This window comes from Bos javanicus, chromosome 11 (genome assembly GCF_032452875.1).
Source record: "Bos javanicus breed banteng chromosome 11, ARS-OSU_banteng_1.0, whole genome shotgun sequence".
NCBI classification, from domain to species: Eukaryota; Metazoa; Chordata; class Mammalia; order Artiodactyla; family Bovidae; genus Bos; species Bos javanicus.
The window spans coordinates 6,512,590-6,528,778 of record NC_083878.1 but is presented as its reverse complement, the minus strand read 5'-3'; the positions used below and the strand labels follow the sequence as shown (position 1 = coordinate 6,528,778).

At 47.2% G+C, this 16,189-nt stretch overlaps 1 protein-coding gene across 2 annotated transcripts in view; it reads left to right on the top strand.

Moving 5' to 3' along the window:
• Positions 1-423: 423 nt before the first annotated feature.
• The window catches only part of RFX8 (regulatory factor X8), a 52,280-nt gene continuing 36,514 nt past the window's right edge, over positions 424-16,189 (top strand). Inside the window, exons 1-4 of one of the 2 annotated variants that reach the window (XM_061431692.1) lie at positions 424-603; positions 4,936-5,059; positions 14,825-14,886; positions 15,999-16,085. In XM_061431692.1, the coding sequence (XP_061287676.1) occupies positions 530-603; positions 4,936-5,059; positions 14,825-14,886; positions 15,999-16,085 (347 nt within the window). In that variant the 5' untranslated portion in view covers positions 424-529. The remainder of the gene's footprint in view (positions 604-4,935; positions 5,060-14,824; positions 14,887-15,998; positions 16,086-16,189) is intronic. The other variant, XM_061431693.1, reaches the window with a different exon arrangement.

Below are 16,189 nucleotides of genomic sequence, written 5' to 3'. Positions count from 1 at the left end.
CTCCAAAGCGCAGTCAAGGTTGAGGACCACCGTTCATCAGATGCCCTGACTTGGTGCGTGCACTGGGTTTTGTGTGTTGCAACCTTGTCTGACTGGTTGGAAGGGGGGAGAGCGCTACGCGTATTTCTGTTCTACGGTCTTTGGATCTGGGAGAGGCGAGGACACCGCCCCCCAAACCTTCCCAGCAGGCGCGGGGCGTGGCCCAAACCCACCACAGGCCCAGGGGCCCCCGGACCACCCCCCCAGGCCCGCAGCCCAGCTCCCTACGCGTTCCCCCACTGCCCGCAGCAACCCCTACCCCGCGCTCTCCAGCCCTTCTCCAGCCACGCGCCCTCCATGCGCGCCCCGCCCCCGAGGTCCCCCGCCCCTGCCCAGACCTCCACGCGCCCCCTGCGGACCCCCGAGGTCCCCAGCCCCTCGCTGCCCCCGCGCCCCCGCGCGCCCGGCTCTAAAGTAAACAGCAGGAGCGGCGGCGGCCCGACGGTGCCGCTGCGGACTCGCCTCCTCGGAGCAGCGGGCGGCTCTAGCCATGGCCGAGGGCGTGCCGGCCTCCCCGTTGGGCGGCGCGGGCAGCCGGGGCCTGCACAGCGGCATCATCCAGTGGTGAGCGACCCGGGGGCGGGGGGCGCCCGGCGGAGGGGAGGGGAGAAACGGGGCGAGGAAGAGGGGCACAGCTCCCTCCGCTGCTGCCCCTGGGACCTCCGGCCAAGCGCCAGGGGCCACCGCCTGCGCCCGGGGCAGATATAAGGCTCGAAAGGACAGCCGTTCACTCTCAGGAAGGACCAGCGCTTTCTAATGTTGGTGGGATAGGTCTAGACACACACACACACACACACACACACACACACACACACACACGATGGGCCATGTGGTTTTCCCACTTACCGCTGGTGGAATGGGACTAGACACACACTATCGGCCATTTGGGTTTTCCGCCTGGGGGCTACCTTGCTGGTCTCTGTCGGACACACACACACCATGGGCCATGGGGGTTTCCCACCTGGGGGCTCCCCGTTGGTTACACTTCCCTGCAGGAAGTAATCCAGCCCGCCCTCAAGGGGCTTGGTGGTGGGTCTGGGCTTCCGTGTACATGGAGAGCACCCAGCTAGGCCAGGAGAGTATTTTCTCTGAGCGTGCCATTCCACCTGGGAGGTTCTCTAAGTTAAGGCAAAGCCGTTTTTTTAGCTCTAACAATGCATTCCACGTTTGCTTGTGAAGTTCACTTCTGGCTGTTACTGGAAGAAAAACACCGCCAGCCCTTGGGACTGATGAACTCAGGGGTTTGTAGCTCTTCCTAAGTAGCAAAATAATTGAAACCAGCCCTAAAACCTTCGCTTTAGAAGGTGAACAACCAGTAGACAGCTGATTACTTCTCTTTTTAAGTTTTAAGGCGTATTTCTCAAGAAAGACTTTCTGGAAAGTTTCAATGGGTGAGATAGAAAAATGAACAGTGTGTTTGTGATTGGAACCCCAAAAGTCCTAATTGGCCACCCCTTTTCTCCAAAAGGAGATTCTCAATGTCTTTTCTCTGGCATAAGAAAGAAAATCAAGAGAATAAATATTTTTTAATGTTTTAAAATAATTTTAAAATATTGAAAACAGTAACCACAGTACACACAGTATTTTCAAAGTGTTACAAGCAGGCCTCTGCTTCTTTCACACTTACTCAGACCCCTTATCATATCAGCAACCTTCTTACAAAAAAGGGCTCTGAGGAGGCCGTTGTCAATTTTCAGGCCACCCTTTAGTCAATTAGACTTTCTAGGACTGGAAAAGTCTAGAGGCTCGAAAGAATGATTAGAGATTCAAAAAAATACCTGGACCTTCTCCTCAGGTCATTTATAAACTGGTGGGATGCAGACTGCCCACAAAGCTGGTGCCCTAAAAGCAGGATGGTGTTCAAGGCCTGTGTCACCAGTTCTGCCCCTGCAGGCCTGGGATCCCGGGGTGGGGTTGTGCCCTTCAAGCTTGGGAGGGCAGGAGGTGAGGAGGGGCAGAGTTTCCCCAGGATGACTGATCTTTAGGCATCCAGTCTATGAGGTGCTAGAGAAGACTCCTGAGAGTCCCTTGGGCTGGAAGGAGATCAAACCAGTCAATCTTAAAGACAATCAACCCTGAATATTCATTGGAAGGACTGATGCTGAAGCTCCCATACTTTGGCCACCTGATGCAAAGAGCCGACTCATTGCAAAAGACCCTGATGCTGCGAAGGATTGAGGGCAGGAGGTGAAGGGGATGACAGAGGATGAGATGGTTGGATGGCATGAAGAAATTAGAACCCTTTTGCACTGTGGGTGGAATGTAAATTGGTACAGCCACTATGGAAAATTATAGTGATTCCTCAAAACACTGAAAAGAGAACCACCGTGTTATCCAGTAATTCCCCTTGAAAGCAAGGATTGGAACAGATATCTGTACCCCCATGTTCATAGCAGCGTTATGCACAATAGTCAGAGATGGAAGTAACCCAAGTGTCCATCAGTGGATGGATGGATAAACAAAATGTGGTCTATACATAATGCACTATTTTCCAGATATAGAAAGTAAGGAAATTCTGATGCAGACAGCAACATGGATGAACCTTGAAGACATTATGCTAAATGAAATAAGCTAGTACCAAAAGGATAAACACTGTATGATTTCACGTGTATGAGGCACTGAGAAGAGTCAGATTTGTTGAGACAGAAAGAAGAATGGTGGTTAGCAGGGGCTGGAGAGCTTCCCAGGAAGTGCTAGCAGTAAAGAACCTGCCTGCCAATGCAAGAATCTTGAAGAGATGAGAGTTCAATCCCTGGATCAAGAAGTTCCCCTGAAGGAGGGCATGGCAACCCACTCCGGCTTGCCTGGAGAATCCCATGGACAGAGGAGCCTGGTGGGCTACAGTCCATAGGGGTCACAAAGAGTCAGACATGACTGAAGTGACTTAGTACACACACACATGGGCAAGGGCAGGGAATCGAGAGTGTTTCTGGCCGGTACAGAGTTTTAGTTTTGTGAGACAGCCAGAGTTCTCTGGATGGATGGTGATACACAGCAGGGCACGAGCAGTTTCACAGTAATGAGGAGATACTTAACGGCACTGAACTCTGCATTTTAAAATACGCTTTATGTTATATATATTTTATCAGAATTTAAAAAAATGAACAGTGAAAAAAAAAAAACAGAACCCCTCAGTTTGTAACAGAGCCAGCCTGGTGTCCTGGAGGATGTTAGAAGATGGCCTTTGCAGATGTAACCAGTTAAGAGCTCTCACTGGACTTGGGGGCACTGGTGTGGAGCATCCACAAGCCAAGGAAGGCCAAGGGTTCCTGGCCTCTGCAGCAGCGAGGAGGGAAGGAGCACGTGGAGCACATGCTCCCCCAAGCCTCAGGAGGAGCCGACTCAGCTGACACCTGGTTTCTGGACCATCGGCTTCCCCAACTGTGACAGCACACATTTCTGTTGCTTAAAGCCACCTGGCCTATGGTAGTTTGTTACCTGAGGAAATCAAGACAGGGTCAAAGCTTCCCTCCATCCCCATATGTTGACTTTTCCTCCTTCCATAAAGCAGATGGGATTAACAACTGTGGCCTCTAGCTTGCAAGGAAATAGGCCTCAGCGTGCCTCATCCCAGAAAATAAGCCGTAGGTCATCAGTAAGAAAGGAGATGCATTGTTGGTAAAGTGTTAGTCACTCAGTCGTGCCTGACTCTTTGTGACCCCACGGACTGCCACCCACCAGGCTCCTCTGTCCATGGGATTTTCCAGGCAAGGATACTGGAATGGGTTGCCATTTCCTTCTCCAGGGGATCTTCCCAACCCAGGGATCAAACTCGGGTCTCCTGCGGTGCAGGCAGATTCTTTACCGTCTAAGCTACAAAGGAATCCCAGATTGTTGGTAAATTCCCTGCTAAAAAATGCTTCTGTGTTTAAAAACTGTGCTGGCTTCGCCAAGGAGGGAAAGTCGGTGGGATGAATTGGGAGATTGGAATTGACCCATATGCACTACTGATACTACATATAAAATCGATACCTAATGAGAACCTACAGGGAACTCTCTTCAGTGGTCTGTGGTGACCTAAATGGGAAAGAAATGCAAGAAAGAGGGGATAGATGTATATGTATAGCTAGTTCTTTACCGTCTGAGCCATCTAGTTTTGATCCCTAGGTCAGGAAGATCCCCTGGAGAAGGAAATGGCTACCCACTCCAGTATTCTTGCCTGGAAAACCTCAGGGACAGAAGAGCCTGGTGGGCCACTGTCCATGAGTTGCAACTAACACTTCATGGCTAGTTCACTTTGCTGTACAGCAGAAACATGTAACTGTAAATCAACTACACTCCAATACAAATTAATTTTTAAAAATTAATCAAATATATAGTGGCTGGCCTAAGTCACTTGGGTTTAAAAGTTATGTAAACAACTGTTTCAGAGAAAGAGGGGAGGGGAGGGCTGTGCACACATGTCCCAGGTCACAGGCACACGGGCACTGGGAAGCCACATGGGCTCCAGCTGTCACCCCCAGGGGTGTTGACTCTATGGGGGCAGGGGGAGTGGCCTTGTTTTTTGTCCTGGTGAGTAAATAATCCTGTGTCATAGTTACAGAGATCTTGGTTGCCACCTTTGTTAAGTTACATGAAGCAGTGTCTGCTGAACCCAACAATTTGGGCTTCTTATTAATGTGCCTGCACACCAAAAAGATATAAAAGCAACAATACTGCACCACGTTGGAAGTCTAAAGTCACAATCAACATACTGATACTTAACTCTGGGCTAAGCACAAAAGGGTACATTGCAGATACTGGCAGATGAGCCATGGCATTCATTCAATAAACTAAGCATATTTCATTTAGTTAGATCCACCCTTGTCTCTGACCCTTATGAAAGCATCCTGCCCTAGAATCACTGATGCCAACCTCCTCTTCCTGTTCTTCCTTCCCACCCCACCCCACCCCCAGGTTGGTTGACAATTTTTGCATCTGTGAAGGATACAGTGTGCCTCGCTGCCTCATGTATGAGATTTACATGGAGACCTGTGGGCAGAATGCTCAGAACCAAGTCAACCCAGCCATGTTTGGGAAGGTCTGTTGTGAAGATAAAAATACAATGTCCACTGAGTAAAAAAGTATGCAAGTTATTAATAATCAATGAGGAAATGCTGGGGTTTATTTGGGTCTAAGTGGGTATTCTGAAGGAGATCAGCCCTGGGATTTCTTTGGAAGGAATGATGCTAAAGCTGAAACTCCAGTACTTGGGCCACCTCATGCCAAGAGTTGACTCATTGGAAAAGACTCTGATGCTGGGAGGTATTGGGGGAAGAAGGAGAAGAGGACGACAGAGGATGAGATGGCTGGATGGCATCACTGACTTGATGGACATGAGTCTGAGTGAACACTGGGAGTTGGTGATGGACAGGGAGGCCTGGCGTGCTGCGATTCATGGGGTCACAAAGAGTTGGACACGACTGAGCGACTGAACTGAACTGAACTGAACTGAAGTGGATATAACCAGCTTCACCCTGGAAACCAGCCAGATGATTAGCCTACTTCCTCACACCTTCCCAAAGCCATCCCATCCTTTGTCCACAGTTCATAGTGAGGGGCCAGGAAAGGGAAGGGTGGGGTTACATTCACCAGAGAGAATGCAGCTCTAGCAGCCCCAGAGACCCGCAGCGTTCAGCCTGGCTTGCCGGGTCATTGTTCCCTGCATAGACATGTCACAGCTCAGGACCCCACAAGCGCTAAGAGCTACCTTGTGAGGTCAAACAGCTGATCCTTCCCACAATTTGCTCATATCTAGAGAACTCTTGGGCTCTCAAAGCTTTCTTCTGGAGGTTAAGAGCTCTGTCAGGGGCTTTGTTTATACCACGTAATACGCAGCAAATGTTAGCACAAGGATGGCCTATCTGAGACCCTCTACATCCAACAAATATTCATTGAGCAACTGCTACTTCAGCACTGTTTTAGATGCTGAGAGTACAGCAATTAACAGAGAACAGAGAGAAATCCCTGCCTTCACTGCACTTATTACTTTTTAATTTAAATTTACTCTATTTATGTTTTTATTTTGTCTGCACGTGGGCTTTCTGTAGTTGCAGCAAGCCAAGGTTTCTCTCTGCTTGTGATGCTTGGGTTTCTCAATGCAGTAGCTTCTCCGGTTGCAGAGCACAGTCTCTAGAGTGCAGGCTGACTAGTTGTGGCACATGGGTTTAGTTGGTCTGTGGCATGTGGAATCTTCCCGGACGGACCAAGGGTCAACCCATGTCCCCTACCTTGGCAGGCAGCTTCTTAACTACTAGACCACTGGGGAAGTCCTGTATTTATTATTAATATATTATAGTTGATGGAGACAGATAAAGAATATAAAATATATAGTCTATTAGATTGTGTAAATGGAGAAGGCAATGGCACCCCACTCCAGTACTCCTGCCTGGAAAATCCCATGGACGGAGAAGCCTGGTGAGCTGCAGTCCATGGGGTCGCGAAGAGTCGGACAAAACTGAGCGACTTCACTTTCCCTTTTCACTTTCATGCATTGGAGAAGGAAATGGCAACCCACTCCAGTGTTCTTGCCTGGAGAATCCCGGGGACGGAGGAACCTGGTGAGTTGTGTATGGGGTCGTACAGAGTCAAACGCAACTGAAGTGACTTAGCAACAGCAGCAGCAGCAGATTGTGTAAATGCTAAGTAGAGTAGAAAGAGTAAAGGATCCGTGTGTGCGTGTGTGTGTGCCTGTGTGCATATGTATATGGATGTGTGTGTTAGGGGAAGGGCTGTAATTTGAGGGGAGGCAAGAAGTAACTTTTGAGTCTAGACTTCCAGAAGATGAAACAGTGAGTATGGGGTTATATGAGCAAAGAGCAGAGCAGGCAGAGCCAATGTCAAAGACGCGAGCCAGGAGGGAGCTGACACAGAAAGGAGGCGGCAGTGGTTGGAGGGCAGAGACCAGGAAGAGAGGATCAGAGGCTGAACTCTGGGAGGTGGGAGAAGCCCAGGTGTGTAGGGGTCAAATCCTGGGTGTATTTGGAAGACAGCCAATAGGATTTGTTGACGGAAAGAATTAATAGAATCACAGAGCTTAATTGTTATTAAAGTAACAATAATAGCTTTCATATTGCATCATATTTACTTTCAGTCTGGTTTTCAAGAATAGACAGAATCCACTCAAAACAAGTTAAAAGGAGAATTTTGATTATTATCATTTTTTAAATTTTATTTTGGCTGCACTGGGTCCTAATGGTGACATGTGGGCTTCTCTAATCGCAGCACTCGGGATTCATTGCCCTATGGCGTGTGGGATCTTAGCTCCTGAGCAGGGATCGAACCTTTATCCCCTGCATTGGAAGGTGGATTCTTAACCACTGGACCACCAAAGGTCTCGAAAGGAGAATTTTTTTAGAGGGATATCTCATTTAATCCAATGGCAAGAAGTTTGACTGGACCTCATAGAATCTAATCTAGTGCTGCCCAATAGAAATGTAATAGGAGCCAGATATATAATTTTTAAATATTCTAGATCCTCCTTTTCAAAGTTTTTAAGGTGAAATTGATTTTATAAATTTTAAATTTTATCCCAAATATTCAAAATACTGTTGTTTCAAGATGGAATCAGTATTTAAAACTCACTGAGTTGTTTTGTTCATTCTTCATGCTAGATCTCAAAGATCAAATGCATTATTTTACACGTTGGTTTTCAGTCACCTAGTCGTGTCTGACTCTTTGCAACCCCATGGACTGCAGCACACCAGGCCTCCCTGTGCCTCACTATCTCCCGTAATTTGCCCAAGTTCATGTCCATTGCATTAGTGATGCCATCCAGCCATCTCATCCTCTGACACCCTCTTCTCCTTCTGCCCTCAATCTCTCCCAGCATCAGGGACTTTTCCAGTGAGTCGTCTTTTCGCATCAGATGACCAAAATACTGGAGCTTCAGCTTCAGTATCAGTCCTTCCAGTGAGTATTCAGAGTCAATCTCCCCGAAGATTCACTGGTTTGATCTCCTTGCTCTCCAGGGTACTTCTAGGAGCCTTCTCTAGCACCACAGTTCAAAGGCATTAATTCTTTGGTGTTCTGTCTTCGTTACAGTCCAGCTCTCACAACCGTACATGACTACTGGGAAGACCATAGCCTTGACTGTATGGACCCTTTACATGTACAGCCCATCAATCAGACCAGCCCATTTCAAGTGCTCAGTGGCCACTTGTGCCTGCTGGGTCCCCTCTCAGACAACCTAGACTAGATTCTGAGTCACCAGGCATCTCCTCTCTCCCTCTGGTGTGTCTGTAAACCACTGTGATGCTGCTTCTCTTGCCAGTCCTGCTCCAGGCCCATCCCAGAAGCCAGCTTCTTCCTCCAGTGTCATGATTTCCCATGATGGCTGCTTGTATGGTGCTTGCTTCCCAAGATGCTTCACTTGACCTTCTGCTCCAGGGCCTGACCCTGTAACGATCTGCAGGCAAAAGAGGCCTGCAGGAAGGATGGGTGGGTGGGAGGAAACAGTTGGCATCTTTAATGCTTGGTCTTGTGACAGCCATCCGCCGAGGCAGATAGCATTAAAAGTCAAGGAACGAACCATGAGTGACTAAGGTCAAGGTTCCCACAGCCTGCTGCAACGCTGGGGCAGTTGACTTCATTATCGACTTCATTCAATTGACTTCATTCAGACCTCTTTCCACCTGTTATTCCCTCAAAAGTATCCTGTACTCCCAAAAGATCTTGGCGGTCACTGGTCCAACTCCATATCCAATGACAAGCCCTTCAAAGTCACCTCCAGCTGGGAGCTTTGTATGAGAACAGAATGCCCTCTGGGGGCAGAGACACTCCTGGGACTCAGAGCTGTGAGGGGGCAGCGTGTTTTTAAGTCTCCGTTACAAGGAAGTGACTCTTCCCCTGGGCAAACAGTCCTCCCCCAGGATCCGTGCTTGGCAAGCAGAACACAGGCGGATGGAAAGCCGCCTGGCTCCTTGCAGGCCTTGGGGCAGCTCACAGCCTGCAGGATCAGACCCCCACAGGAGGCCCCTAGCTGGTGCTGAAATGACCTGGGGATAAGGAGCCTGCTCACGGGCCACAGAGGTGTCAGTCCAGCCTCCCTCCGGTTTCCAGTCTTTCTTCCCTTCCTGTCTGCTGCCTTTCTCAGTGTTCCTCAGTGGACACAGTGGAACTGGTTCCTGACATGCCCTCAACCTTCCATCCACTCACGGCCTGATTCTCTCAGGTTCTTTTGTTCTTTTAAACAATATGATAAGCATCTGTGAATCCACCACCCTATAGGAACCATGTGGTCAGAAACCCCTCTCCCCGCCTTCCCCAGCTCCTGGGAACCATCAACCCCTTCATCATTATCTTGCCTTAAAATTTTTTTTTAATTTTTTTGGGCTGCATCGTGCATTATGTGGGAGCATTAGTTCCCCAACCAGGGATGCTGCCTGCATTGCCCTGCATTGGCAGCGTGGAGTCTTAACCACTGGACCACCAGGGAAGTCCCTTTCTTGCCTTTTTAAAAAGAATCTTACTACATTTATATCAGTTCTTTTTTTCTTAAACTTTTGATCCCCTTAACCCAATTTTGCCCATGCCCTACCCCTCCTGTGACCTCTGGCAACAACCAGTCTCTTCTCTGTGATCAGTGAGTTTTTTTGTTTGTTTGTTTTTAGTTTTGCTTTTGTTTTATCACTGTTTCTTAGATTCCGCATATAAGCAAGATCATACCATCTTTGGCTTCCTCTGTCTGAGTTATTTTATAGATTGCATTTCTTTCAAAAAGCCCAGTTTTAATTTTTGTGGCTTGAATTTTTTTAGAAGGAAGATCATGTTATGTGTCATCTTTGGGGACTTGTTCCACTTACTCTTATATCAAGACTCCTCTACATTCATTTGACTGCTGTATAATATTTCAGTTGATTCGTTTGCTCTCCAATTGATGAGCATTTGAGTTGTTTCCCAATTTTGCTGCTGTGAACATTCACATGTGTCTCCTACTGTGCACGTGGAGCTGTTCTCTTGGGCATGTGTCTGGGGGTTAATTTGCAAGCTGATAGGTTGTTTGACATCATTTTCTGAAATGATGGCTCCCATTGGGTTCCCACGGGCAATTCTGTGAATTCCAGTGATGTTTCCACTGATACTCACTTCTCCACTGAATATTCTTGGCTCCCAACTTTTAACTTCCCTGCCCATTTGTTTCATTATGACTTCAATTTATTGGTGTTTCTCTTCAAAGACAGGTTCCCCAGGGGTACAACTCAGTGTCTCAGGAGGGCTCAGGATGGAGCTTTTATTTGTATTTTTTGTTACTTTTTTGAGTACTAACCTTTTTATCCTTCCCTGCCATTATGTTGGTTTCATTTAAAGCTTGTGGTCAGCAAAAGTAACCCTTCATTTTTTTTTTTTTTTTAACACATGAATTAGAAGTAAGGTGGCTCAGTGATGAAGAATCCACCTGCCAATGCAGGAGACACAGGAGATGCGGCTTCAGTTCCTGGGTTGGGAAGATCCCCTGGAGTAGGAAATGGCAATTCACTCCAGTATTCTTGCCTGGGAAATCCCATGGACAGAGGAGCCTGGTGGGCTACAGTCCTGGAGGGTTGCAAAAGAATCAGACAACACTGAGAGACTGGGCACAGGCCTCCCAAAACTGCTTTGTAAACTGTAAAACACTCCAGATAAATAGAATATTTTATCCTTGTTATCAGATTGTTGTCAATGCAGATGGGTGTTGGAACCCAAGAGTGGCTGTTTCCTTATTCTAAGTTGCAGCTTCTTAGTTCCGACCTGCTGAATCTTCTACACTCAGAGTCATCGAGCCGTGTCAGCTGCTGAAGCTCACACTTAGCCCTCCCTCAATAAATCAAAAGTGATGTGGGCGTGAATGAGGTGTTAGGCTCTGGAGCTCCCTGAATGTCTCTGGGTGAGGTCTTCCAACCCACCAGGAACTCCCCAGCTGTCTTATCACTCAGCCCATATTTTGCCCTTTCATCACTCAACATATTGATTGGGACACTTCCTCTAAGGCTTTTGAGTCTGGGCATCCTGGCACTACAGCACTTTCCTTATCTGGCAGCCTTATCAGATGGGAATGGGGTGACTTGAGCTTGACACATTTGGGCTCTGGATCATCCCTGCCTCCTTTTTTAAGAAACCTAAGGCTCCTGTTCAAAACCCATCCTCGATTTCCTTCTCAGTCGTTTCTCATCCAGGGTGGTCCCACTGCAGTGTTCCACAGAAAGTGTTAAAAAGAGCCTCCGGTATGATCGCGGGCATTTGTCCAGCGTTTTTGATCTTCCAACTTCCTTTCAAATCCATCCCCCAAGACACTGGGGTCCTGGCTTTCAGTTCCTGTTGGGAATTTGCCCAAAGAATGAGCCAGTTCAGTGTTGCTGGTCTTGGAAAGGGACTCTGAGTTGCTGAATCTGTGACTCAAAGAAGGGAGAGGAAGGGGAAAAGGATATGATCCCAAAGCTTGTTTACAAGAGAAACAACAAAATACCCACTTCTCACTTCCTGCCTCTTCCCCTGGGAATAGAGTTGATTCCAGGTTCCACACAAGTTCCTGTGCAGATGTTGGGGTGTTTCTTGCTCTGCTCCACAGTCCCGGGTACATGACGGGTCATCTCACTCCCAGTGCAAGTAACAGGCTTACGAGGATGAGGAAACTTCCCAAACGCTGACTTCCTTTTTTTTAAAGTAGCATTTCCTGATGCTTTTCTGATTATGAAATAATACATTCCCTTAATAGAAAATGTGGAGATTCAAGAAACGTGTACAGAAGAAGGCAAATGTTGGCCATGGCCTCATTGTCCAGAAATGCAGCCTGACCTCCCTAGAAATCCTTGGGTGATACAAAGCTCCATTGCCATTCTAGTTTACCAAAGGGTACCTGCCTAACAAGATCCAGCCCCACGTGACATCCACACTCTGAGCTGAGGTTAAAGTGGAATGATTTCCCCAATCCTCCAGCAAGGTTTCTCATGAGCAGGCTACTAGGAATGGGGACCTGCTTTTCCTCCCTCCCCTCTCCCACCACCTCTCTGGGTTTTGGGAGAAGTAAAAGTGGACGGAAAATTTCTACCACACATCTTCACATTTGGGGGCTAGACAGACCCTTGTCTCCTGTTCCCCCCCCCCCACCTGTGGCTTCTGCAGGGCAACCCTTGAGAATGTTCTAGAATGCATCCCTGGCTTTAGTGAATAACTCATTCCAAAACCTGACTGCCCATCCTGGGGCCTTGCTAGGCAGAATCTGGGCCCTCTCACCTGTCAGCTTTTGTTTTTTTATGATTTTTTTTTTTAATATGGACCATTTTTTAAAATTTTCTTAAAAGTTTTTTATTGAACTTGTTACAATAATGCTTCTGTTTCATGTTTTGGTTTTTTGGCAATGAAGCATGTGGGATCTTAGCTTCCTGACCAGGAATCAAACCCACATCCACTGCATTGGAAGGTAAAGTCTTTACCACAGGACTGCCGGGGAAGTCCTCTACCTGTCAGCTCTTTACCACTTGTGGCCAGCGTCTGGGTGTGGAAACTTCTCAGCCATTCTTGTCTTGAACAGGCTGTGGGTATGTTGGAGCCAGGGCAGTGACCACAGTCCTCGGCCTGCCCCCAAGGCCACTGGCCAGCTGTCTCTCGTCGACTTGGAGTCTGGTGCCCAAGCCAGACATTGAACGTAGGGGCCTCAACATCAGTCCTTGACGCTAATTCTTGAATCTTCTTCCCCAGGGTCTGAGGTGATTGGACCACCCCATCCTACCCACTGTTCACAGGTCAAGGGATGATCTGAGGGAGCTCTGAGGGAGAGAGGCTCTGAGGGAGCTGTGAGCAAGATAAGGTCTGCAGGAGCGCTGAGCAAGCAAGGCTCTGAGGGAGGGAGGGCTGGCTGAGGGAGCCAGGCTTTCAGGGAGCTCTGAGTAAGAGGGTCTGAGGGTCTGAGGGGGCTCTGGTCCAGAGACTCTGAGGGAGTGCTGAGAACGGGAGGCTTTGAGGGAGCTCTGATCCAGAGAGGCTCTGAGAGAGCCCTGAGCAAGACAGGGTCTGAGGGGCCAGTGTGGGAGAGAGGCTCTGAGGGAGCAAGTCTGGGGGAGCACGGCTCTAGGGGAGCTGGAGTGAGGGATGGTCTGCTGGTCTGAGGGAGCTCAGATCCAGAGAGGCTCTGAGGGAGTGCTGAGCGAGAGAGGGTCTGATGGTCTGAGGGAGCTGTGATAGAGAGAGACTCTGTGGGATCTCTTAAGGAGGGACTTTTTTGAGGCAGCTCTGATTGAGGGAAGCTCTGAGTGAGCCGCGATGAAGAGACGCTGAGGGAGCTCTGAGTGGAAAAGGGTGTGAGGGTGAGGGAGCTCTGGAGGTTGGTGTGAGTTAGTTCTGAGGAAGAGAGGCTCTGAGGGAGCTCTGAGTGAGGGAGGAAGTGAGGTGGGTCTGAGGCAGCTGTGAGGGAGGGAAGCCCTGAGGCTCTGAGGGAGGGAGCCTCTGAGGGAGCTCTCTCCTGTGGCTTATGTTTCACGTCCCTTTCGGTTCTCCTTCCTTGATTTGGCCTCATGACTTTGATGTTAATTGTGCCAGACCTAAAGCAATTATACTCCAATTAAAATATATGTAAAGTAAATATGGAAAAAAAAAATAACATTCCAGACCTGCCCTCCTCTCCCTTTCTGTGCCTCCACACAGGGTCCGGCGGGGCGGGGGAAAGTGGGGGAGCCTTCCTGTAGGAAGAGGTAGGGTCTGAGGCAGGCAGGAGAAATGTTTCATGACATCCAACCCTCCCACTTGGAAGCTGAGAATAAAAGAGAGAGGAAGGCAGACCCAGAGACATAGAGAACATGGAAGAAATCATTACAGGGCCGCCTGGAACATCCTGCCCTCCTGCTCTGTAGTTTTGTAGTTTTACCAGGATACAGGATTTCCCTTTTCAACAGTCATGCACTTGGATACTATGTTTGTCACGGACCTTCAGACAGAACAGACTTCTGGTTTTTAAAAAATATAATTGGTCATAGATATCATATCAGTGCTAACAGAATGTACATCAGAAAGATAGTGGGTAGGGAGGGAGGTGGGAAGGAGGCTCAAGAGGGAGGAGACGTGTATACCTATGGCTGATCCATGTTGATGTTTGACAGAAACCAACACAGATACTGTAAAGCAATCATCCTTCAATTAAAAATAAATAAAAAAAAAAGATAGTGGGGATGGGGACTTCCCTGGTGGTCCAGTGGTTAGGACTCTGCCCTCCCAATGCAGGTTTGATTCCCTGGTTGGAAAACTGAGATTCCACAGCCACTTGGCATGGCCAAAAATAAATAAATAAATGATGGGGAGATGAAACATTGAGTCAGAAGTAGCTCTCATTTAATATTTTGTAACATTTGCTAGCAAAATCTTTCAAATGAAAAGTAAATGAATACATTTTAACATGAAAATGCCAATCACATTGGAAAAAGGGAAGTAGCATGATGGACTGCTTTGCAGTGTTAGTAATGCCCTGTTTTTAGAGGATTTTTAATGACACGGGGAAATGTTTACAGTACAAGGTAGGGGGAAGAAAGTGGGAAGCAGAGCTGCTGACACAAGAATTGTGACAATGCCAGTATTTCCAGTGTAGACTTGCAGAATCCACTCGCACAGGAAGGCTTTGGAAAAAAGTCAGGAATGAACTGCATTGGAGTTTACATGGTGGTTCCCTTGGAGTGCTGTGTTTCCTTCTTTATACTTGTCTGATTATTCCAAATTTCATTTATTTGTATTTTCTTTATGATTAGAAAAGAGGGAATGCAGGTTAAACATGGCAAAAGATGAAGCTGAAAGTTCTATTTCTAAATTTTAAAATTGCAACTTTAAATCTAACTTACTCTTTTAGCTCGTGCACTTGGTTTTCCCTGATCTTGGCACCCGGAGGCTGGGAACGAGAGGCAGTGCCAGGTAGGTTGATCATTTTGGTTTTATTCTAAATGTTAAAAACGTACATTTTGAAAAATCACAAAATGGATGACCAAAAAGTGCAAAACTAAACAAACTATAAATATCAACTCCTCCCAAAGAATTCCCATAATTAAATGAAATTCCCAGTGGCTGATACAATTCAGGTGATGCCAGAACCGAATTTGAGTCTCTGTCTTCTCAAGAGATTGTGTTAAAGTACAAAAGTCACACTGTATTTTTCTGTTTCAACACTTTCAATGTTTAGACATGTAAATGTCTAATAGTTAAGTAATGATAGCCCTAGAACAATAAAACTATTTTAATTACTCTTTGAACTAAAATTGCTAAGTGTTCCATCTAATTCGCATATTTGAATTATATTCAAGAGACCAAGGTACCCAGGTGATATTTTTAACACAAAAGGAAATTCCAGTATTATCGGGTGTATCCTGTTATAATTATCACTCAGTTATCATTGTTACTTATTGTTTGTTTTAAATCAAGAAAAGTCAGGAGAAATCAGCGAGAGCAAGAAATCACTAAGAAGGGACAGAAGCCAGGTTAGGGAAGGACTTGCCACCCATGAAGGAGTTGAAGGCATGGGAAGTGTTTGCCAAGTTAAGCATTGGGCAATAGTTAATTTGAAAAAAAAAAAAAAAAAAATTGTTGGGCTGCTATGAGCCCATACAAGCTGCTTCCTTTCCTGGGCTTAGCGGAGGAGGAACCAAACTTCCTTATGGGGGTTTGAGAACCTGAGTCCATTCAGCAGAGGGAACACTGGCGTTGGTCTGCATTTCTTTGACAAAGTTGATGGCAGAGACGACAGGAGGCTTTCCCTGTGGCATCTCTCATATTCAAGTGTCATAAGTCAGGAAAGCAGAGGAGGACATACACGAGCTTGTTTCAAAGCCGATGCGTGTGAGATAGTATGAAATGGTCCACCTACCAGAGCCTGGTCAGGCTGAATGACTGATTAGCTTTTCCTGCTAAATGGGGTCAATGATGAACCCTAGAGAACAGCTCTAAGTCTTCCTTGGCTAGGCTGTCCTGTCTCTTCTCCCAAGCCCAGTTAGTGGTTTGACACCATCTCTAAGACCATGTTTATTTTTCAGGTATCATTACGACGGAATCTGTATCAAGAGAAGTTCTTTCTTCTATGCCCAGTACTGCTACCTTCTGGGTGGAAAAAGGTGCACCAGGTTAGTACCTGTCACTTAGGTACTTTGGTCTTGGTCACAGCCTGGTTCATATTAGGACCGTTTGTACTTGCGTTGACTTGAACTGGCTCTTTGGCTGTTGTGCC